This window comes from Amblyomma maculatum, unplaced genomic scaffold (genome assembly GCF_055883805.1).
Source record: "Amblyomma maculatum isolate TAMU_Amacu unplaced genomic scaffold, ASM5588380v1 scaffold_13, whole genome shotgun sequence".
NCBI classification, from domain to species: Eukaryota; Metazoa; Arthropoda; class Arachnida; order Ixodida; family Ixodidae; genus Amblyomma; species Amblyomma maculatum.
This window is the reverse complement of record NW_028146738.1, coordinates 32,986,876-33,011,719: the sequence shown is the minus strand read 5'-3', so window position 1 is coordinate 33,011,719 and position 24,844 is coordinate 32,986,876. Positions and strand designations below refer to the sequence as shown.

General features: G+C 43.6%; 1 protein-coding gene across 1 annotated transcript in view; it reads left to right on the top strand.

Moving 5' to 3' along the window:
- LOC146172528 (nose resistant to fluoxetine protein 6-like) overlaps nucleotides 1–24,844 on the top strand; it is a 137,361-nt gene that overhangs the window by 40,475 nt on the left and 72,042 nt on the right. The window contains exons 7-8 of the mRNA XM_084585786.1: nucleotides 11,100–11,193; nucleotides 21,187–21,273. Of these exons, the coding sequence (XP_084441912.1) occupies nucleotides 11,100–11,193; nucleotides 21,187–21,273 (181 nt within the window). The remainder of the gene's footprint in view (nucleotides 1–11,099; nucleotides 11,194–21,186; nucleotides 21,274–24,844) is intronic.

Below are 24,844 nucleotides of genomic sequence, written 5' to 3'. Positions count from 1 at the left end.
CTAGATTGCTCCCTTGACAATAAGGCATAAAGGTGTATATAACTACATAGAAGCTATCACGATGTGAAGCGTTTAGCTGATAATAGTACGTGTGCACCGCTGTGGTGCAATATTATGTCTACGTTTGTAGAAGACTCACCTAACCTTAGCGACAGAACATTTTATGTCACCAGCGAGATATTGTTGCCTCTAATGACTACAGTGTTTGTGCCTGTCCACAGCTTTTTCGATCGAGCGGCCACCCACTCTCTGTTTATTGAAGACGACATTAAGAACGTCAAGAAGAAGAATTTACTAGTGCCTCGTGTCGTCGACAAGGATAAAGATGGTTTTGTCCATGTGTGGACTCTAAACATTTCCTCAGAACTCGTTTGCTTATCATCTGGCCTCAATTTGGCTTTATTTGACCCTTATGATGCCCTTATCGGGCGGTGTGATTCTCCTCATCTTCGCCCACGGATGGACTGACTACTCAACGAGGATAACCTGAACGATGAACAAATTCCTTTCGTCGTCGGACCAGCAACACTTATGTGAAGATCAGGCACATTGCGCATTTTGACTTTTCTGAAAATGCTGATTTTTCTGTGTCATCACATTCACTGTTGCCACACAAGATCAACATTGGTCATGTGGTGCCTATCAGACAGAAGCCCTATTGAGTATCGGCAGCCTGAGCGCAGGGAAATTAACGAACAGGACCAGAACATGTTGAAGAAGGGTGTTATACGGGAGCCCTCTAGTCTTTGAGCTGACCGCGTCATCTTGGAAAAAAAGAAACTGCAACTCAATGAGATTTTGTTCTGACCATCATCAGTTAAACGTCGCTACAAAGAATTGGACATTTAGCTTCTTCCACGTATCAACGAGGCTTAGGACTGTCTTCAATCCGCTTTATATAATGCATTCGCCGGACCGAGAAAAGGCAGCCTTTGTGACATTTGACGAATTTATGAATTTATTGTGATGCCGTTTTGGTTTTGGAATGCACCACCGACGTTCGAACACTTTATGGCGATAATTCTGAGTTGCTTAAAGTGGGAGATATGCATGGACAACCTTGATAACGTAATAATTTATGGAAATACATTTCGGGAGCATAACGAGCGGCTTAATCTTAAGCTGGACTGTATTCGAAACGCTGAACTAATTCTAAACTCTAAAAAGTGTCACTTCAGTGAGCAGCCAACCCTGGAGCTGAGATCTTTAGTGGGTCAGGACAATATTCGGCCCAACTCCCAAAAGGTTGTTGCAGTGCGCGACTTTGTAAAACCTCAAAACGTATGACATTAGGAAACTTTCTTGGACTCATGCTTGTATTTATGGCGTTTCACCCAAAGATTTGCCAAAATTGCTCATCCGCTCACTCCCCTTCAGCAAAAAGACGCAACATTTGTTTGGTCCCCAAAATACTAGTCATCGTTTCGACAGCTCAAGTTTCTGTTTAACTATGAACCTTTTTTGCGCCATTTCGATCCAGTATCTACCCCCGAAGTTCACTTCGAAGCTAGTGACGTCAGCATCAGCGCGGTGCTCGTTCAACTCCAGAACGGCGCCCAACATGCTGTCGCATACTCCAGCCGCACATTAACGAAATCCGGACGCAACTACACAGCAACACAAGTGCAATGTCTTGCCTTCGTCTTCACTGTTAACAAGTTCTGGAGCTATCTGTACGGCCGCCACTTAAACGTAATTACCGACCACCACTTCCTGTGTTGGCTTGTCGGTTTGCGCGACCACTTAGGTCGGCTAGCTCGCTGGGCATTACATCTGCAAGAATACGTCTTTTCTATGTTCTATAAGATTGGTACGCGCCACGCTGACGCCGAATGTCCTACTTTTTTCTCCCATGCACGCAAGGAGGTAAAAATGATCTAGATAATTACCTGCCGCCTATGACCTAAACACTGCCAGACCACTAATGTTCCAACAGGGAGCAATGTCTTGACCGCGCTCTTACTGCATTGTTTTATTATACGTGCAATTCAGCACCTACAGCTTTTGTTATTCAGGATGGTCTACTCTTCCAACAGAACTACTCAACTGATCGTGCCAGTCTCCTGCTTTTCGCCCAAGCTTCTCTTCGCGGTGCTGTCATACATGCGATGCGTGACGACTTCACTTCAGGTCATCTCGGCTTTGCCAGCACTCTCGCGGGAGTCCGACAACGATTTTATTCGCCCAGGTTGTACACAACAACAAAGCACTACGTGGCAAGTTGTGTCCGTTGCCAATATTAAGCGAAGCACCACGCCACCGGCTACCCTTCTTCAGCCAGTCAAGCCCACTAGAGCGCATTTTGACAAAATTGGAATTGATCTCATTGGTACTTTCCCCGAAGTCGTCTGATGGCCGCTGAATTATTGTGGCTATTGTATATTTGACGCGGCATGTGGAGACGTCTGCTCTCGTTTCTGCAAAAATAGCCGATGTGTCAAATTTTTTACTACTCGAAATCGTTCTACACCACGGCGCGCGCCGAGTGATCATCAGTGACTGCTGTCGACAGTTCTCTGCAGATATCATGGAATAACTTTTCAGTCTTTGTGACTCCGAATACCGTAATTCTCCTCCAAACAGATGGCTCTTATGAACCTTCTAAACCGGGCTCTCATCTACACGACGTCGACGTATGTGGCGTCGGATCGCAAGAACTGGAACGCTGTCCTGCCGTTGGTTACTTACACCTATAACACAGCTAAATATAAAGTCACCTGATATTCGTCTTGTTTCCTTCTCTAAGCACGCTTACCATCAACCATCCTGGACACTATCCTTTCATTCTACGTGCACGATGATCCACCCGTGTAGCAACATTTCGGTCTCGCTGAGGAAGCACGTTGTCTAGCTCGTTTGCGAGCCATCGCCTCTTAAGATCGTGCAAAGCTCCGATATGATGCAGGTCATGCTGCAGTCACTTACGTACCCGGAGATTTGGTTTGACTTTGAACGCCATTGCGACATCGCAAACTGTCTCAAAAGTTTTTGTGGCAATACCCCGGACTCTTTGTTGCAGAAAGTCGGTTGTGTGACGTGCGATATCGCTAAAGGCATATCGACTAACCACTGGTCGCGGAAGGCGCAGCTGGCGCACGTAGCACGATTGAAACACTGCTATCCAAAGCCTTGTTAGCTTGCTCGAGGACGACCTTCATCTGCCCTGGCAACGGCTGTTACTCCAAATACGCTGCGCCACGCGGCGTTGCGCATGAAGAAGAGAAGGATGAGGGGGGAGTCAGTGGGCTGAGACGAGCCTGACTGACTTTACCTTGCAGTCACACACACACACACACACACACACACACACACACACACACACACACACACACACACACACACACACACACACACACACACACACACACACACACACACACACACACACACACACACACACACACACACACACACACACACACACACACACACACACACACACACACACACACACACACACACACACACACACACACACACACACACACACACACACACACACACACACACACACACACACACACACACACACACACACACACACACACACACACACACACACACACACACACACACACACACACACACACACACACACACACACACACACACACACACACACACACACACACACACACACACACACACACACACACACACACACACACACACACACACACACACACACACACACACACACACACACACACACACACACACACACACACACACACACACACACACACACACACACACACACACACACACACACACACACACACACACACACACACACACACACACACACACACACACACACACACACACACACACACACACACACACACACACACACACACACACACACACACACACACACACACACACACACACACACACACACACACACACACACACACACACACACACACACACACACACACACACACACACACACACACACACACACACACACACACACACACACACACACACACACACACACACACACACACACACACACACACACACACACACACACACACACACACACACACACACACACACACACACACACACACACACACACACACACACACACGGAAGCACGCACACACGGGTTATTCGAGCTAACTTGAGCCAAGTGTTAAATGAAATACTTGAGGTAGGCCAGGGAAAGCATGACGTACAGCTGCCAACCGTCTTGAGCACCACTAGCGATGTTTCGTTTTGTAGGTAATAGAGTAGGTAATTGAGTTCGGTTGATATTTACTTGATATTCACTTCAGACCACAAATGTGATTTGCAAAGATATAGAGCAACTTCAGAAACATTCATTCCATTATTTGCAATAAACAAAGCCTCACGCGTATTTTTCTTTCCGAGTTCAAAAGAGAGCCCACGAAATAAAAATAAAACACGCGACTATGCGCATTCGCATGCCACAATTGTGGTGCTCTCAATCGCAATTTGATTGAACGAAATCAGCTGCGGCCTTGACTAAATGGCCTTGTTGCAGCGCCGTTCTGACATCCCACAATGACTGAACCCGCTGCCCCCCTAAACTGCAGGTTAGGCTTTGCAGGTGAGGTGGATGGCGTAGTTGCTCCGCGTTGACTCGCATTTTCTTAAGCTAAATAGCTCTGTAGGCAAAAATACTTGTCATCCCGTCTCATAAAGTGCTGCCATGAAGAAATATGTAACTCTACCAAATGGTTCACTCTCCTAATTGTTTTCTTATGATAGTACTTAAGTGCCTAGTAGAAAAATAGTCATAAAATGAAATGTTTTCATAACTGACAAATAAAATATTATAAATAAAAAGTGAATTACATACCATTGCACCTCACAATAAAAACATTACAGGATAGAGAAAAAGTTAAGCCGGCGCTTGCGTTTTCCCATGAAATTGCAAGAAGCAGTGAATTTATGTATTGTAAGCTATGAACAACCCCGAAATAAGCAGAAAACAACTTTATGAGCACTTACAAGGCTTAAGATATAGCATGAGGCAAAATTGAATTGAATGCATCAAATGCTCAATTGATTTTCCGACGCTTAATCTTTAAAGGTATGGCCGAAGAAATTGTATACAATGAAACCGTGGGCCCAGTTTTTATTAATTTTTATATTTGTATTTCCTTATATTAGTACCTGATATTTATGAAGGACTGGGAATTCTGTTAGCAGATTTTTATAATAATCTAAGATGTCTGTTTAGTAAATTCGTATCAATGTTCTCAATTGTTTACACTTTTGAACTTGGGCGACTTCGAGATAATGTGGGAAAAGGAAAAATTCTAAGCTCCAAATTTTTCCTGAAATAAAAGATAAGGCAGAGGTGACGAGAAATTTCAAGGCAAGAGCTCAGTTTTATACTTATATTTATACTTTAAGCAACATAACGCGATACTTTTTATTTTTTTTTTTATTTTCACATAACATATACAAACGTTTGCAAAAACTGCTGGGCCAATAGCCGGAGCTAGTATAGGCCCATTGTACACATTTGTTATAACAGCAACAGAAGACACCAACATAAGACTCGGTTATAAATGATCAGTGAACAAAGTAATAGCGAGCAACACTCAACAGCAGATATAAAAAGATCAACAAACATAATTCTCAATCATCGAGAAGTAGAAGCGCTTAACTGAAAACAGGAAATTGTTAGCCATTTTAATTTCGAGTGGTACACTATTCCATATTTTCGCCCCGCAGTATTGAATTAGGCGCTGACCATAGGCATTGCGGGTTACCGGGTAATTAAAGTTAATATTGCTAGCATTTCTAGTGCTCCTGATAGGCAACACAAAAATATTAATTGAAAGCGGGTAGTTATTTTGTATAATGTTATTTACTAACATTGCGATTCTCATTTCATATAACAATGGAAACTGCAAAACCTGTAACCTATTGAACAAAGGAGCACTGGACTGATACCTATTAGAGTATGTTAATATTCTTAGTGCTCTTTTCTGCAAAGAGATAACTTGATGAATGTAAGATCTGTATGTGCTAGCCCATGACTCGCAGCAATACGTCAAATGGCAGTGAAAAAGAGAAAAATAGATTATCTTCAGCACAGATATGTCTAGCAGCCCCCGTGTTCTATATAGAATGTAACAAGCTGAAGCAAGCTTGGAACACAGGCTATCAATATGTTCATGCCAATTAAGGTTCTTATCTAGGGTTAGGCCGAGGTATTTAATGGTGTCAACTTGCTCGATTAAAACATTGTCGAGGTAAATATGTAATCGCGTATCTGTGATATGTTTGTGCCTTGACCAAAACAGGATGTACTTTGTTTTCACAGCATTTAATGTCATTTTATTTGCCTTAAACCATGCAGAGATGTTTCTTAAATCGCGTGTCTTAGCCTCAATTTCAGTTAGAGTTTTGCCTGTAAAAACTATTGCAGTGTCATCCGCGTACATCACCGTTTTTGAATTCTGCAAACAGAGAGGAAAGTCGTTGACATAAATAGAAAACAGCACAGGGCCTAAAACTGACCCCTGGGGCACTCCAGCACAGACAGCTTGTCGAGATGATTTGAAGTGTTTTAAATGAACAAATTGTTTTCTGTTGGTAAGGTAGCTAGTAAAGAAATCAAGAGTGGAATCCCTAAAACCATAGTGCTCTAGCTTCTGAATTAAAATGTTATGATTAACAGTATCAAATGCTTTCTTTACGTCTAGGAACAAGGCTATGGACATTTCATTATTATGCAAAGATGAACATAGCTCCTGAGACAATGCCATTACTGCTGTAGATGTAGACCTGTTACTCGTGAAGCCATGTTGACAGTGAGATATGATTCTAGTTTTCTCCAAGTAGTCATTTAGTTGCTTTGCGATAAGTTTTTCGAACACAGTGTTAATGATACTCAAAACCGAGATTGGACGGTAACTGCCTGGATCATTACAATCCCCTTTTTTGTAAACTGGCGTAACTCTAGCGATCTTCAAAATATTCGGATAAATACCTTCGTAAATTGCGTGATTCATTAGTGTTGCCAGGAATGGTGCAAGATGGTGAATGTTGTCTTTTAACGCTCTCACTGTAATCCCGTCATGTCCTGTTGCCTTGTTTGCGGCGAGAGTTTTCACGATTGCTGTGATTTCACAATCGTCAATGGCTTGCAGTAAGAAAGTGTCATGAACACGCGGGTCATTAACAGAGCACGATAGATTAGGGATATTAGCTGCAAGCTCTGGGCCGATGTTTGTGAAGTAATTATTAAACCTATCAACTGTGTTTTCATCAATGTGTTCAGGAACTACGTGCTGTTTTAATTGTCTACCGATCACATTGTTGACTACGTCCCACATTTTCCGGCTGTTTCCTTGTGCTCTCTTTATTAGCATAGAGTTGTATTCTTTCTTTCTAATCCGTATTAATGCCACTGCATGGTTTCTGGAGGATTTGAACTTTTTTGAATAGTAAACGTTTTCTTTCTGACGCTTCCACTTATGATACCATTTATCCTTCTCTTTTATAGCCTCAAGTATGTTCTCATTCATCCACGGGCACAAAGGTTGTTCGTACCTGCGGGTAGTGCATGATGTGCATTGCGATATGGCAGACTCAAGAGCCTCAACAAAATTTTCAAATTCAGTGTGTACATTTGTATGATACACGTTGTTGAAATCTAAATTGTATATTTTCTCCTGCAATAGTTGATAATCAATTCGCGCAATTGGTGCAGACCTGTTTCGAATGGGAGTGTTCATATTCATGGGCAGCAGGCAGAAGATTGGCGAGTGATCTGTTATAGTGGTATTGTACACCCCTGCTAAGACATTGTCCGTACCATTGCATATTAAGTGATCAATTACAGTTGCTGATGTAGCGGTGCTCCTTGTTGGATCAGAAATTAAATTCTCAAAGTTATATGATTTCAACAAAAATGCGTAGTCGCTGCATATGCTAGAAGATACGTCGATGTTCATGTCGCCCGTGATTAAAACAGAGCCCATTGGTTTGTCCGCTATATCGCTCAGTATACTCTCCATGAAGTCTAAAAACTGGGTCATATCAGAGTTTGGGGGTCTATATATGACACCAACCGATATTCCTCCAGACAATGTAATGAATAGTGAATCAACATTTATATTCCTGGTCCCACATTCAGGTATAATGTTAAACAATATAGTAGATTTAACTAACAGTCCCACCCCTCCACCACGTCGGTTATCTTCTCTAGGGCTTGATACAAAGTTGTATCCAGGAATGGAAAGTTCATCACCCTTTCTCAGCCAGGTTTCTGATAGAGCTATAACATCAAATTTAAACTCGTGTTCAGATACAAATGCTAGAAGTAAGTCAAGGTTTTTTTGAACACTACGGACGTTACAATGAAGTAAGGAAAAGCGTGAGCCTTTTGTAAATACATTGTTTACTTGTTCAACCGTGAAAGCCATGGTTGTTAGATGAAGTTATAAAATAAAATTGGTAAACCACTTTCAGACAACTACAGCTAAGTCCTCTTCGCAAGCTATATGAAAAACATGGGAGTTTTCACTTTTCCGCATTAGAATCTTGCCTTGTGACACCCAGGCAAACTTCCAGCCCTTGTCTTTTTTCTGTTGTACCGCTTTACCAAGGAGAATCTTGTACTCCGGGCATAGGTGTTCATTCAGGAAGAGTGTATTTCCCTCCTCGAACCCTAAGACTGAAGTAGAGAGCCTTTGTCTTCTTGCCTTTTGTACCAGCTGGTCACCAACCGTTCCAGAGAAAAACTTCACGACAATGTTTGATTGATCTTTCTTTTTGGTAGGAACGCGATGAATGACATCGATATCCTCTGCTTTAAGATCAGCATTTAGGTGACTCGCTATCTGAAGCATCATGTCAGGTAGTGATTCTTCAGCGCAATGCGGCACACCTTTGATTTCAATGTTGTTTCGGCGAGAATACTGTTTCATTTCGACTACCTCCCTTCGCGTTTCACTTAGTTCTTTACGTAGTCGCAAAGTCTCCTTCCGGTGCTCTGCCTGCTCATTCTTGACAGCTGTCAGGTCCTGCACAACATTCTGTACGTCTACACGCAAGCCTTCAAAAACCGAGTTCATGTGTGTCATGGAATCCTTAACTTCTTGTAGTTCGCTGAGCGCAACCTTGTTATCAGCTGCAACAGCTCTGATGTCAGCTCTAATGAAAGTAGTTGCAGACTCAAGTTTCTGCACAAGGTCGACTAGAGTCTTCGCTAGCTCTTTTACTGTGCCAGGAGGCTTCTCGCTCAGCCCCTCACTTAGCGATAAAAGGGGATTCAGTTCTTCATTCATGGTAATCTACACCGTATCGAATGCTACCCAGTTACAAATTTATACTCGTACACACTGCATACACCGTTAACAAAGATAAATGAAAGTCTAATAGTGGAAGGCCTTATGAACGACGCCTAACATCAGCTCAGTTCTATCGCTCGTGGTTACAGGCGGCATGTATATCCAAATGGCAGGTGCAACACAAGTCCAAAGCAACAATATGCAAGACAAAAGACACTTTTCTGGCAGCAACGGCAACGCGATCAACCTGGCTCGGTTTTATAAATGCCAAAGAATAGCACCAACCTGTAAAATGCAGAGCAGAGTTATTTGGTGTCCGTGTCCCGTTGCCGCTGCTGCCAAAATGTGCCGCACTCAAATTGCATCCGCCCACAAGATGTAGACAATAGATAACCGTTGGTGTAGTTGCAGCCCTTGCAGACAGATGGCGATGAATGCGAAAAAAGGGGGCCGCTGATCAGCACTCGACAGTTCCGTGGTCCAAGAAAACGCGTCTTCACACCAGGTTCGTCCAGGAAGTACACGTTGAAATGATGCCGCTTGAAATCCAGGACACGTCGCCGCCTCAGAAATGTGTCTTCAAAAAGACCGCAGGCACGCCAAGCATCGCCACTGTAAAATGCAGAGCAGAGTTATTTGGTGTCCGTGTCCCGTTGCCGCTGCTGCCAAAATGTACCAAATGTTTTTATGTAATGAATATGTTGAGGGAGACTTTAATAAAAATCCAGATGGTTGTGTTTTTTTTAACGCTGAAAGCTGTCCCTTTTTTTCCTGTTTTTGAATTTTGGGCGCCTTGATGCGTTGTGAAGAAAACATCTAGTGCTCTAGAGTTCCATATTTTCTTTACAGATAAAAAGATAATGTGCATAACAAAGATAAAAGGTTTAGTGACAGCAGCTTAACGCATCGTGCCGGAATGTAGGTTTGGAAATGGACTTTCTTGCAACGCGTCTGTCATAACGCCATATTTGCAATGTTTTATTAAACCAACTGCGACCACAGAATTATTTCGAATGGTTTTTCTAAAAAAGAAAGTTACCTAGATTTATTGAGGAAAAAGTATAAGATGTCAAACCTTTTGCGCGCGAGCAGCAGGACTTCAAAGTGGCGACTTTTTGAAATGAGAAAAATAGCATTTTCCACCGCTTGCAATACACTTTTTTTTTTCGATAAACTGGAGCACATTCCTTTGCGTCGAGACAATTTTCCAGCAAATATAAAAATTTCACACGCAAAGATAGTATACCAGAATATACAACATAATTTTGGCAAGGATGGCCCGCCCAGTGCCGCCGTTTTAAATACACAAGCCGGGAAAGCACACTTCAGGAGTATTAGGCACACAATTCTGCCTTGCAATATTTTGAACGGAAATGCAGATTAGGGACATTTAAAACTGGCTCATCATCTTTATTGCCGAATTTCAATATAGGAATACATTTGACCTTTATTATAAGGAATTAAATACTTTGTTCTAGTTGTTTACCCGCGTAATCACTCTGCGGTACCACCGACATTCTCGGCCCCTCTCTATCCTACTGTAGAACCACCGCCTACTAACCACACCGGATTTAATGTCACTCGTTTTAAAAAGAGAGTATATGACCTTTACAAAAAGTAACCTTGTAGATTCCTGCTTAAAACGGTCATAGGCAACTTGGTGAGCGAGCGGGACCAACGGCGAGAGGAAATGCGTTAGTTTCAAATTTCCGCTGGCCTTCTGTTTGCTGCTCAATATGTTTTGCTAAAACACTCCTTGTCAGTATTTATGCGATAATGGTTTCTTTGTGCTCCGTTTTTGTTTTACAGCCCGGCTGTTCAACTACGTGGTACATTCTGATAGATGGCAAACTATGGTCCTAACAGCTGCATTCCTCAGCGTGGACAGTTTCTTGTTCCTAAGGTGGGTACATCAGTTTCCTTCAGAGTTGTACGCAGCTGATTACTTGTAGTGGCATAGTTCAATTTATTTACATTTTGCAGTAAATTAAAATCAGTCGATTACTTTTTCTTAACAGCTATGTTTCTGGTTATCCAGTTTTTTTTCTTCTGGTCATTGATTACCACTTATCAATTAGTTTCTTGCTGAAAAGATTTCGGGAGCGAAGCATCTGTGACGATGCTATTTGCTATAATGTTTCGGCCGCATGAAGGTGCGCATGGCTGATTGACGTGTGGCGCTCTTCACACTGTTCGCGCTTCAGCTGGCATCTCAATTCCTCGGTCTAAGGCCAAATAGCTGTCTATTTAAGGGCGCCATCAAAAGCACCACTAGCTATTGGTCGAGGAATTCAACCGGCCTTGCTATTTTCCCCACTAGAAACCCACTCTGATATTCTAAAGAGAACAGGACAAGATTTTTTCAGCGTCATAACGACCATAACTGGAATGCCTTTCCACAGCATTGACAACGAAGCGCAGCGCTTCACAGAGGGTGTTTGGTTTGTTTTGCTCTGGTTTGTAAGGTTTAACGACCCAACGTAACGCAGGCTGCGAGAGAAGCCCCAGTGATGGGCTTCGTGTATTTCCAACACCTGAGGTTCATAATGTACACTGATGTCACTCACAACGCGGGCGCCATGTTTTCGCCTCCATCAAAAAGCGACAGCAGCGGCCAGAACTCGACCCCGCGTCCTTGGGCTCAAATGCAGAGTGTCCTATCCCCTGAGCCAGCGCGGGAATCATAGATGATGTAGAAACTAGCATCGAATCATTGCGCAACCGCTAGCGGGTGCTCAAGGTCATCGTACGGTATAATACCACCCTACTCTCTAGCGACTACATGTAGAGAGTGTTCATTGCAGCAGCTGACGCCGTCACGATGAAACGTTGCAAAATTAGTGACGTCAGCTTTGCATAACAATTCAATGCTGGGAGGGACTCTCGCGAACGCTGCTGGAGGAGACGGACGCCACTTTGTTTCGCTCCGCAAAAGTTCATCTGCGAATGCGGTATTTGACTTCTCACCTTCTATCCTGTGTTACCAACGGATGCCTGAACCTTGAAACACCACGGGGACACCGGACTTTCGACGGTAGGCCCAATTTTCTGGATTTTATGAGTCTTTAAAAATTTCTGACCGAGGCCTAGGCCTAGCTCGACTCCGAAGCCTCGCTGGGCGCTAGGCGTTCCCCGAAGAGGCTGGGAGCAGCGTCGCGACTTGAGACGAGCAAGATGATGGAAACCGTGGAGGGAAGAGACGCTTCCGCCAGCGATATTTTGAACGGACAATGGTTCATTAGAAAGAGAAACCGAAACGTGGCAATCAACAACGCCCAAGTCGATAACGTTGGAACGCTGAGCCTACCCAAGCCCAAGCCCCCTCAAGGGAGGAAGCTGGCCGAAAAATCGATTGAGCGACAGCAGGAGCGAATTCCCAGCACCGCTAACAAGATCATCATTCGCCCCAGAGGCGGAATTAACAGTATTATGAACATTGTAGGAAGATTGAACTTGTCGCGAGTTATCATCCAAGCCGCCGGCCTGGATCTGACGACCACGAAGGGTGACATCATCTCCCCAAACTGTACTCAGCAATCAATACTGGTTGCTACCACGGATACCGAGAGAACATACAAGTACGCAGCAATTCAAGCTCTGAAGATTGGACCCAACATAATTGAAGCCAAGTCATACATCGCCATGCCGGAAGACGGAGGCAAAGGCGTCGTTCACGACGTACCACTCGAATATTCAACGGAGGAAATTAAAGAAATGATAGAATGGAGTGGGACTAATCCGCAAATCTCCGGTATTAGAAGATTGGGAGCGGGATCCAAAACCATTCTGATACTTTTCGAAGACTGGTTTGTGCCGAAATGGCTCAATTTCCAAGGAATCAATATGAGGTGCTACTTGTATAAGAAGAAGTACGAAGTCTGCACAACATGCGGCAGACTGGGACACAGAGCCGATGTATGCCCAGACCCAACCAACGTGAAGTGTCGCGGCTGTGGCTTGGAACATCCAGGCGCTGAACAAACATGTGAACCTAAGTGTCAACTCTGCGGCAAAGACCACGTCCTAGGAGACAACAAATGCCGCGAAATATACAGGATGCCCTACCTCTCAAAGAAGAAAATGTGGGAGAAAAGGCTAGAAAAACAACAACTGCAATCAACTTCAGGAAGCCAGGGATCCATCCTCTACTCTTCGGAACAAGAGCACCGGGGACGAGAACCCCGAGGAAGGAACCGGGCAAACACGGACTCATGGCCGGGGACCCGATCGAGATCAAGATCAAGCTCGAGAACCAGAGAGACCTCGAAATCCCGGGACACGAGCCAGGGACGAGGACCTGGCCTGTCTCCCAGAGATCCTAAGAATCCATGGGGCCAACTCAAGTCAGCAGACAACAAGACGGTAAGCTTCGTTAGCAAAACCTCCCAGGCTGAAAATAGAGAGATGGAAAAACTCAGAGGGGAAAACGCAGAACTTAGAGAGGTGATCAAACAAATGAGTCGCGAAATTCAAGAACTTAAATCTAAATTCACCGAAAAGCCCACGGCTAACAGCCCGCCTGCAAATCAATCACATGAGGTACCAAAAACCACAAATTCAATTACTACTAATTCTACTTTAGAGGAATCAAACTGTATTAACTTGGAATTCACCCGGCCGCCACCCCAGAAGCGTAAAGGGGGAGAGACCGATCCATTTATAACCCTTAATAGAAAATTTGAACAACGTAATGACAAATTTGATAAGCAACTCGAGAATATTAACACGCTAATCCAGCAACTTCTAGGGGCTCAGGGACAGATGCAAGTGCAGATTAAAAATCTCACTAAACAAATGCAGGAAGCATCACTAGCCTTCTCTGAATCCAGTAACGGAATAGCAAAACTAGAAGAAACAATGGGTAACAATCATGGGCAAAAGCCATAATCAGAAAGACAACTCCACGATCTGGCAGTGGAACTGCCGAGGGTACCAGAGAAAGCGAGCGCTATTGCAACAATACATAGAACAAACTGCCGACAAACCCATAGCTATCATGATACAGGAGACTGGGAAAAACCCAACCAAATTGTTTGGATATCAAAGCCACAGCAGCGATAGGGGCGAAAAATCCAAAGTCACGACTTTTATCCAGAGAAACATAGCCGCTACTAATCACGAGATCACATCTCGGGATATAGAAGCAGTTTTAACTGAAATCATCACCGGAAAAAAAGACCGAAAGAGTATCTTTCTCTTGAACATATACAGCACTCCGAAGCAAAAGAAAGTTAGGTTTCAAGCCCTATTCCGAAAAGCCCTAAAGATCGCAGGAAATAACCCGCTTATCATAGCCGGTGACTTTAATGCAGCCCATCAGGAATGGGGGTACAATCGGCAGGATCCTAAGGGCAGACAATTATGGGAAGACATGCAAACACTAGGACTCACCCTGCACACTGATCCAAATGCACCCACACGCACGGGTAATAGCGTCAGCAGGGACACCACCCCCGACCTCACCTTAAGCAAGAATGTAAGTACAGCGGACTGGAAAAACACCGAGCAAAACTTAGGTAGTGACCACTTCATTATTGCACTCACATTAGGAAAAGGAATAAAAATTAAAAAACCCAAACAACCCAAAATCACGGAATGGGAAAGATTTAGGCAAATACGAGAGACCGAGGGAATTGAGAAAATCGACGATATCGATAAGTGGTCACAAACGCTAAAGAAACATGAGGAGGAAGCAACAGTCACTCTAGAAGACGAAGATGCACCGCCGAATATCGATAGCAAACTCCTAAACATGTGGAACAAGAAACAGGACCTAGAGAAAAGCCTAAAAACACAAAGATGGAACCGTAACATTAGGAGAGCACTAGCTCGACATAATAAAGAGATGGAGACATACGCCATCAAACTAAATGAACAAAACTGGTGTAGCAGATGTGATGAAATGGAACAAGGCATGAGCCTCTCCAAAACATGGAACATTCTACGACACATGCTCGATCCGGAAAAATCTAAAGCACAAGCCAACGTAAATCAAACTAAAGTTAAGCATGCCTTCGAAGGCTCGGACGAACAATTGATGAGTAAATTAATCGAAATCTACATTGGACAAACGGAAACCGAAACGTTACCAGCATATTAGGGGAAACCTAACCTAGACTTAGACGCCCCCATTACCAGGGCTGAAGTCCGAGCTGAGATTATTGGATTAAAGACAAGATCAGCCCCAGGACCTGACGGTATCACGAACACTATTATCAGAAATCTAGACGACGATTCAATCACAGCCCTGACAGGATACATGAATAAGGTATGGGAGACTGGACAACTACCGCAGGCATGGAAAAATGCCACTATAATCCTCATACCCAAACCGGGGAAGCCGCCAAAGCTAGAAAACCTAAGACCCATATCACTGACCTCGTGCGTGGGAAAGCTAATGGAACGTGTTATTCAGACGAGACTTACCAAATACATGGAGCAAGAGAACCTCTGGCCACACGAAATGGTGGGCTTCAGGCCGGGGCTAAGCACACAGGACGTCATGCTCAGACTTAGATACGATATCATAACACATGAATCTTCAGATACAAAGACTATTCTCGGCCTTGACCTAACCAAAGCCTTCGACAATGTCAAGCATAAGGCAGTGCTCGAAGGTCTCCAAGAAGTTGGGGTTGGAACCAGAACCTATAACTATATTAAAGATTTTCTCACTAACAGAGAGGTCACCATGAGCTTTCAAAGCGCCAAATCACACACAATCACCTTGGGTAGCAAGGGAACGCCACAAGGCTCTGTCTTGTCTCCCTTTCTATTTAACATTGCTATGAGGGGGCTACCAGCACAACTAAAGCAAATACCGGACTTAAAATTTAGCATGTACGCAGATGACATAAATCTCTGGATAAATAAAGGTAGCGACGCAGAAATAGAGAGCAAACTCCAGGCTGCCGCAAATAAGGTGGTTGAGTACGCTGCGAAACGCGGTCTATCCTGCTCGCCGCAAAAGTCAGAACTATTCATCTACAACCCCAAATATAAGAAGAATAAAGCAGACATAAAGATAAATGTTGAAAACTACCCGGTTCCACAAGTAGAGGAAATTAGAATCCTAGTAATGATCCTCCAAGCAAGAGGGCAGAACACAAACACCATCAAAAATTGGAGAACTACGCAGCCCAAGTTACGGGCATATTCAGAAGAGTAGCGCTTAGAGGACACGGTCTCAAGGAACGTAGTCTACTCAAAATGACACAGGCCTACATCATCAGTCGCATATGTTATGCCACACCTTTTCTCAATCTCAAAAAGACAGAACGTGAAAAAATCGACGTCATAATTCGAAAATGCGTCAAACGCGCACTAGGCCTCCCTGTCTCCACATCAACAGAGAAGCTGGAGAAAATGGGGATTCATAATCCATGGCAAGAGCTCACTGAAGCTGTCAGAATCTCTCAACTGGAAAGACTAAGTCAGACGGAGACAGGCAGAGCCATCCTAGACTGGGTCGGACTCCAATCAGACAGAGGCCCACAGACGAAAACATCTATCCCACCCAACATAAGGGAACACATACTGGTACCACCCTTACCTCGAAACATGCACCCAGACTACAACAAAGAACGAAGAGAACACAGAGCCAAAGCCATCGCTAAAAGGATGAAACGCAAAGCAGTCGATGAAGTTGCTTATGTAGACGCATCATGCGGACGACATGGAGCAGCTGTCTCGGCAGTAGTAAATGGAGAAGGTGCACCTAAAATTGCGGCCTCAACACGCACCCGTGACATTAGTACAGCTGAAGAGGTCGCAATAGCGCTCGCATGCACTGGTACACAGGCCAAAACTATAATCAGCGACAGCAAAACGGCTGTCTGGAATTTTGCAAAAGGACGGATCTCAGAGGAGGCCAAAAAGATTCTTCTCACAAATCCCATTACTAGAACCATATCCATCATATGGATACCAGCACACGAATCTGTCCCTGGCAACGAAGCTGCGCACCTGCTGGCCCGAGATCTCTACCACCGGGCAGCGGTAGAACAGCCCGAATGCAAGGGAATTAAAGATTGCGCTATCACATACAATGAGATCACAGAATCTTACAAATTAGATCGAAAAGTATACCCTCCCCCAGATCGGTCTCTCACTAACAATGAAGCACGCATCTGGAGGCGATTACAAGCCGATAACTACATCTGCCCTGTCTGGGTTTTCTTAACACAGACCGGGGAGGAAGAAGATTCTAAATGTAAAAATTGCGGACAAAAAGGCGCGCTAGATCATATAATATGGCAATGCGCCGATTCCCCAGGCGCCGGCATTAACATTGATAGTAGAGAAGCCTGGGAGGTTTGGCTGCGGAGCGGAGATCCCACCGTTCAGCGGCACGCGACCCGCCTGGCGGCTGAGGCCGTGAAGAGTGCTTGTAACCTCACCTGACCTCAGCCTGCGGGGCCCTCCTGACCCGCTACCCGGCCTGCGTGCCGGGGGCGGGAGATGAAGGGCTCCTTTTCGGTGGAAATAAAGTTTTCATTCATTCATTCATTCAATGCTGGGAAGTAACTGCTTGAAAAAAAAAGAAGTTCAGGCAACCCGCGTTGGGGAATTACAGTTTGAACGAGTTTGTGTTATGGTAGTCAAGTTCGAAGAAAATTAACATAATTCGAATTTATTATAGTTCTGAAATTATCGGTTAATTTTGTGGCGGTGTAATTGGCAGCTGAAAATAGGCACATTTGAAATGAAGTAATTGTAATGGCTCCTTATTTTCTGCAACGTGTACACGCTTTTCCGTTTCACTGAAGGAAGGCCGTGACGTGAGAGAAACGAAACGAAAAGCCCCGCGATGAAGTCTATAAGTTTGAAGTACCTAACGAGTCATATGCCACATTGATACTCATATATGGCGTCTGTACCAAGTTCTTATGAGTAGAGGTTACGCAAAAAGAGGACTTGTATTCTGGGAGCTTGAAGTGCCGGACGCGGTGTATTGAAAAATTCAAAAGAAGATAGACTATAGCACGACATCCTTAGCAGTAAGTGGGACTGTAAGGAACTGAAAATTGGGTTGTCATCGTGGCATTGAAGTAGAACAGTATCAGAGTTTGTGGTGCCAAGGAGAAACAAACGTGCTGGTTGTTTCAGCGAATACTTTCAAAAGTTGCAATACCATGGCGTTCGAAACAGACAGGAAATGTTTTCAGGAACACACACTCACGTGAAGTGAGTTTAAATCACAGATATATTCATTAAAAGTCTCAAAATAACTTTGCATTTAACATATTTCGGCTATTAGAATGAACGGTGAGGTGGTATCAATAGACAGGAGAATGCCATTTGTTTTCCTCAAGTAAACAAAATCTTATTTTCTAAATGCAAGAGGATCGAAGAAATTCAACTCTTTTTCTGATCATAAAATCTGGACTGAATGTATTTGACTCACTGAAGATCGGTGGAAACAGCACGTCCTCATATTGCGTTTTGCGGGGCCTACGGGGCCCATTAATACCGTTTCTTTGGCTAGTTGGTTCATACTTGTACTGTGAAAAACTGCGCCGAACTTAACACACCACAAGAAAGAAGACGAGCCTTTGTCTCGTCTTCTTTCTTGTGGTGTGTTAAGTTCGGCGCAGTTTTTCACACTACGGGGCCCTATTCGAAAAGGATGCTAGATCAATTCTACTTCGTCGCTCCCAGTCGCCGTAGAACGTATATGGCAAATGAGTGTACAGAAGAAACTCATTTTATTACAATACATATTGCTTGCAATAATAGAAGCCTGTGTAATTAGCACATTTGTAGTTGGAGTATATTATTCACTTCAAGAATGTATGTAACTAGGATGAATAAAGTAAATTTTAGAGAGTTAGCTCTACTGGCCACGTTGGTCAATGTCGTGTTATTCCTCAATGTGTAAACAATGAGGCTCGCCATAGAAACAGAGCGAATCCATCGGAGAGAAACAGCGCGCATGACATGACATCAGCTTTAACGAAATTGTAAAGAAAAAGGAACACTAAAAACTATCGGCGCTGATTCAACTGGTGGGGTTCGAACCCCTATACACTTTGCATCGCCGTAGGGGATGCTTTCCTTCATTACTATCAGATTTAACTATACCGCGGGAAACGACCAGAAGTTTTCTATTCAGTAGTCTTTTTTGTGCGAAAGTTATTAGATTTATTATTTTATTTACCGGATTAAGGTAAAGCTAATGAAAATTATTTTTAGGCGCGTAAGCTAGGTGAACGAAACATGTGCTTCAATGGATATTTTTATTTTGGCTAACAAGAGTTCACGTAAAATAAATAAATCTTTATAATACACCTGTCGCCAAAAAAAAAACATTTTTTTTTCTGCAACATATAAAAAGATTGACCTCTTATCAGCCACTTTCTGCGAAAAACCGAAGTTTCAGGCTCGACAATGTTCTTCCTAAAAAATAATAATTAGACATCCAGAAAGAGGCCATTGAGAAAACTAAACTAAACGGCATACGGACGCAGATGTCGCAGACTGGTTTCTTACAGGGCAGGCATCACTTTTAGGTTCGCAGTTGACTATGCGAATTCATAAGATTTGCAGCATTTTCAACCTCAAAACTCTTGTTTAAGAGTCAGACTCTACACATCCCTCGGGGCACGTTGAAAAAAGGCGCTGCGAGAAAAAAAGAAAACTAAGTTGTACACGTAGCGTTCCTTGTCTAAACATAACAAATGACGTATCTTGTCACTAAACAATGTTAGTCTATCTCTGGTAAGGTTATACTCAGTGCTGCCCCAAGAATAATGGCGATTTCTTCATTCGATGCGGACGTTATTCAAAATAATGTTCGCTTGGTGAGTGTAGCCAGCCTATAAGGGAAAAAATCACATATGCGCGTTAACGCAGCCTGAATATAATTTGAGCATTAGGTAGATGTGCTCATCTGCCACTCATTTATTGGCCTTGTGAAAGGAAGAGGAGGAGAAAAGGCAGGGAGGTTAACCAGTAAAAGCAACCGGTTTGCTACCATACACTTGGGGAAGGGGATGAGTGGATATAAAAGTTGTGAAAGAAGGATAATAAAAGTTAGTACAGTCACATAACAGACACGCCACATCACATCACGTCACAGCCATATCATAGCAAACTCAGAGTGTTTCGATTAGGCCTGTGCTTCTCATAAAGCGGAGCAGTGCCTGCGAGGCCTTCAACGCAGACGACCGCCGTGGCCAGGGACCTAAAATCTTAATTTCAGTCAATGGGCGTCCATCTAGATGCTGCAGCGTACGGCACAGACACTGCCTTTCCTCACTGTATATCGGACACTCACAAAGAATGTGGCCTATAGACTCGTCGCATCCACAGTTTGTGCATGCAGGGATGTTTGCCATGCCTATCATAAAAGAATACGAGTTTGTAAATGCTACACCAACCCACAGGCGGCACAGCAAAGTTTCTTCGCGTCGGGGTAGGCCAGGTGGAAAGCGGAGCTTCAGGTCAGGGTCCAGGGATTTTAAGCGGCAGTTCGCAAACTGGCCAGAATTCCACAATGAGAGTGTGTGTTCCCGCGCAAGTGGGCCTTGTGAAAGCTTACTCATTTTACCAAGGCAATTGTGCATACTGCTCTTGGGGAAATATAATCGACCTTCATAATGAAATAATTAAGTGTGGTTCTCACAATATTTACGGCGTAGCAACTTTTAGTCGTTCATTGCATTTTGATGGCCCTCCTCTCATCTCAGTTCCAGAAGCGCAGGCTTCTTGTGAGGTGAACCGTCATCTATATCTCGCTTTACTAAGTGTGCACGCCATGCCGGCTGCAGCCAGCTATGGTTTCCGTAATTTGCTATTATGCGAAAGTTTACTTCAAACTGCCCCTATTTCTTACTTCACTGAATTGAGGCGTATGTAGACAGTATCATTTGTATTCTTTTGCTTTTTGTTGCAGTGGATACCTCTTGGTTTTGGGCGTAAACAAGCAGAAGAGGAGTGGAGTTATTGTTTTCCTTTTTGCTGTAGTGAGAAGACTTGTCAGGTATGTTGTAATGCTGCAAGGTATGGCGGCCTATAGTATGATATACCAGACGGCTCCGGTCCAACTTTGACAATCTGAAATTCTTTCCGTGCGCTGATATCGCGCAGTACAGGAGCGACTTGTGTTTCGTCTGAGGGAAACCGAGGCCCCAGTGTCCTGCAAAGAACCTACGACATAGGTATTAGCAGTCGAGTGCCGAACCCACTGTACATTCGCGAATTATGTGTCAGATGCGAATATATATTACGCTTGAACAAACATACACAGCCCGCTCTTCCCATACACATAAGAAGCTTCCAGTGCACATAGGTTATGTTACCACTGCTCATAATTTTTAGCGCGCCAAAGCTTACTTTTAGCGACAAAAGACAAGTCGTTATGTCCGTGTAAAGCCTCGTAGTGTCATGAACGTGTCAGCGGTAGGTTACACTTAGCAAGGGATATAACGGGGCACTGTATCGTAAGCTTATTGTGCGACATCTTGAGGCTGCACGACATCTACAAGCTGTCAGGAGCTCTTCCCAAAGCGTGAAATCGAAATCCAACCCGCGATCCTTGGATTCGGAATCAGACACGCTTTCCCTAAGTCACTCAGGTTTGGTTAAAGCGGGCTGAAGTCCTTTGCAGCAGAGAGTAAATCGTGGAGGAGTGTGGTTTTTCTATGAACTTCGAAGCAGACCATCTAGCACGTGAAGCCGAACACAGAACAAAAAAAAAATTGCTAAGTGGAGCTAACGAAGCTAAAATGCACTTTACGTGCTAGCTTTTTTAAGTCGCTTCCAGCTTCTCCATGCAAATAGGGAGCAATTTTTCATAATGATTTGCTCATAGCCGTGAACAAGCTAAAAGGGATTGTCGTTTTGCAGTATGTGTATACATTGTGAGCAACCGCTTCAACTAACGTCTCTTTCCATGAGACCCTGTGCGCTGCAAGCGATCACCAGAACAGAAAGGAGGAATCACGATGATAGGCCTATATAGGTGAAAGAGGTGAGATTTCGCGCATCGTGATCGCACAAATTGCCTTGGCAACGACGAGGCCACCCTGGTCGCTGTTTCGATGTGTAATAAAGCCTATACCTGCTAGGGCTTCATGCGCGAGACCTGAATAACCTCTTATAAGCATTGACGCCGATCGGCATCGGTGTGAAAGGGGACAGCGCGGTATTTCAAAGTATGCTTCTTGCATTACTGTGTAAAGCCCGGTCAAAAAAAAAGTTATGGATCCGGCCTGGAGAGAGGGCTGGTGTCCAGAGGAGAACTTTATTACGGGGGAGAAAAAGAATTGGTGCCGTGTTGTTGGTGTAGTGGTATTTGCGTTCTTGTTTGGTGACATTAGTATCAATTCGGGCAGTCGGCGACAGTAGGCCATGCCAGTAACAAACGTTTCGTCCAGAGATGTAGACAGAGATGCGGAAGCATAGAAGAGGGTGGTATGGAATACTGTGATGGGAGGACGCCAAAAAAATTAAGCAAAATGGCTGTAGCCATTGGCGCGTTAAACGTCTCAGTGCGCTGAATTACAGGCATATAGGACGAAAGAGTGAAATTGCTGTCTCAGTTCTTATGAACAGTAATATAAGAGCGCAACAAAAATGTGGCAAAGAGGAGAAGAGGACAACAACGGTGCTGATTACAACTGATTTAATGACAAGAATGCAGACCATATATATACATACACTTGGTTGACGCACATGAGCATAGTCAAATTTTATGCCGTGAAAAAATATATAAAAACATGCAAAAAACGCCCCATCACACGCACGTGTTGAACCTGCCGAAACACTATCCATTGTGTAGCATGGTCATCTCGTTTACTGTGAACGCTACAGACGTTTTACTTACACTAACATTTTGCTTCCTGTTAATATAGAAGGCCTCAGCGATATCCCTAGTAGTCTGGTCATTGTGAAGAAGTAATATATCAGTGTCGACAAAGAAAGGTACACATTCACACGTATTACAATGTTTTGCGAAGTTAGTTTCATTCCTTTTAATTGACTGTGCACGTTCCATCAGCCTAATGTTAATGCAACGGAGCGTCTGTCCAATATAGGTACGATCACAAGACAATAGAATTTGATATACGACGCCCATACTGCTACTAATGAAACTATAGGCATGATTGCCGTGGCATGTGTACTTGCTTTAGGTGCCCTCCAGCTTTCTTTGAACTGCTGTCCCTACCTTGCCAATCTTATTAGAGGCAGAAAACAACACCTGTATGCCATATTTTGTCCCTACTTTTTTGAAACGCTGTGACAATGCATGTATATAAGGCATGACTGCAATTATCTTTCTTTCTTTATATTTCTTCCTACCTTTCCTGAACGTTTCAGAGCCCGCAAAACCTTGTCGGCCCTAGCTACATGCACTGCGTTAGGATAACCAACCTGAATACATATATTGGCTTGGATTTCAAGGCTGTTAAACATTTGATGAAAAAAAGATTTTCTGACAGCCATGCAAAAACAGTCTGTTACTATTCCGGATTTAACAAGTTTGGATTGAAAGCACTTGTAGTTTAAAAGAGGCATTAAACTACTAGGAGAGTACTGCCAACACAGATGGTTCATATTGAAGGTCAACTTTAAATTTAAAAATTTCAAGACGTTTTGCTGAGGAACCTCAACTGTGAACTTCAGTCCAGAATCATTCCGAGCAAAAATATCAAGGATTTGTGGCACACTTACAGTATAAAAGGATCTAACTAAAACCAGGAAATCATCCACGTAAAGGAATATACTAATAATCTTTCCGGTTAGGTCGCTCTCTATTTTTCTGTCGACATAGCTAAGCTAAATATTGCTAAGGACAGGGGCTACTTTAGAACCTGTACATACACCTAACTTCTGCATGAATACTTTATCTTCTCACACTAAATAGGTGTGCTGAATATAAAAGGATTAAAGTTCCAGGACGGATACAATAGTTTTACCGCATTTATTCCGAAACAAACTCTCAGCATTATCTTGTGTGACGCAATTCTGGACACTTCGAAGAAGTTGCTTATGGGGAAGAGGGTAAAATAAGTCGACCACATCTATGCTAAAACTAGAGCATGAAGCCGTGTTCTTGTCCAAAAGGTGTTTTACAATGGTCTCTAGTTTGGCACAAGAAACGGGTCAATAACGGAATGTGCTGACAAATGATTCCTAAGATGAGAAGCTAGAACCACTTCCCAAATTTGGCGCTCAGAAACTATTGCCCGGAAAGGTATGTCTGGCTTCTGCATTTTTGCCGATAAGAATATTTTAAGAATTGAAAGTTCAGCTTTCTTTACTTTGCTTGCCAAATTCTCCAGCCCAAAGTCTTGCAGTAAAGCTACAACCTCTTTCTTGCACTCAATCGGATTCTTTCTGCTCAATCTAAAGTGCTTCCGTACTGACTCACACGCTTTTACTCAAAACTGGTTCTTGAAAAGTACAACAAAATAATTTTCTTTATCAGAAAGCACGACATGCAAAAGATTGTCACACAGGTAATTTACTAACGAGCGAAACCTGTTATTCCGCCCACCAATGCGCTCGCTAATAGCTACAGCATCAACACGCAGTTATATACACTTAGG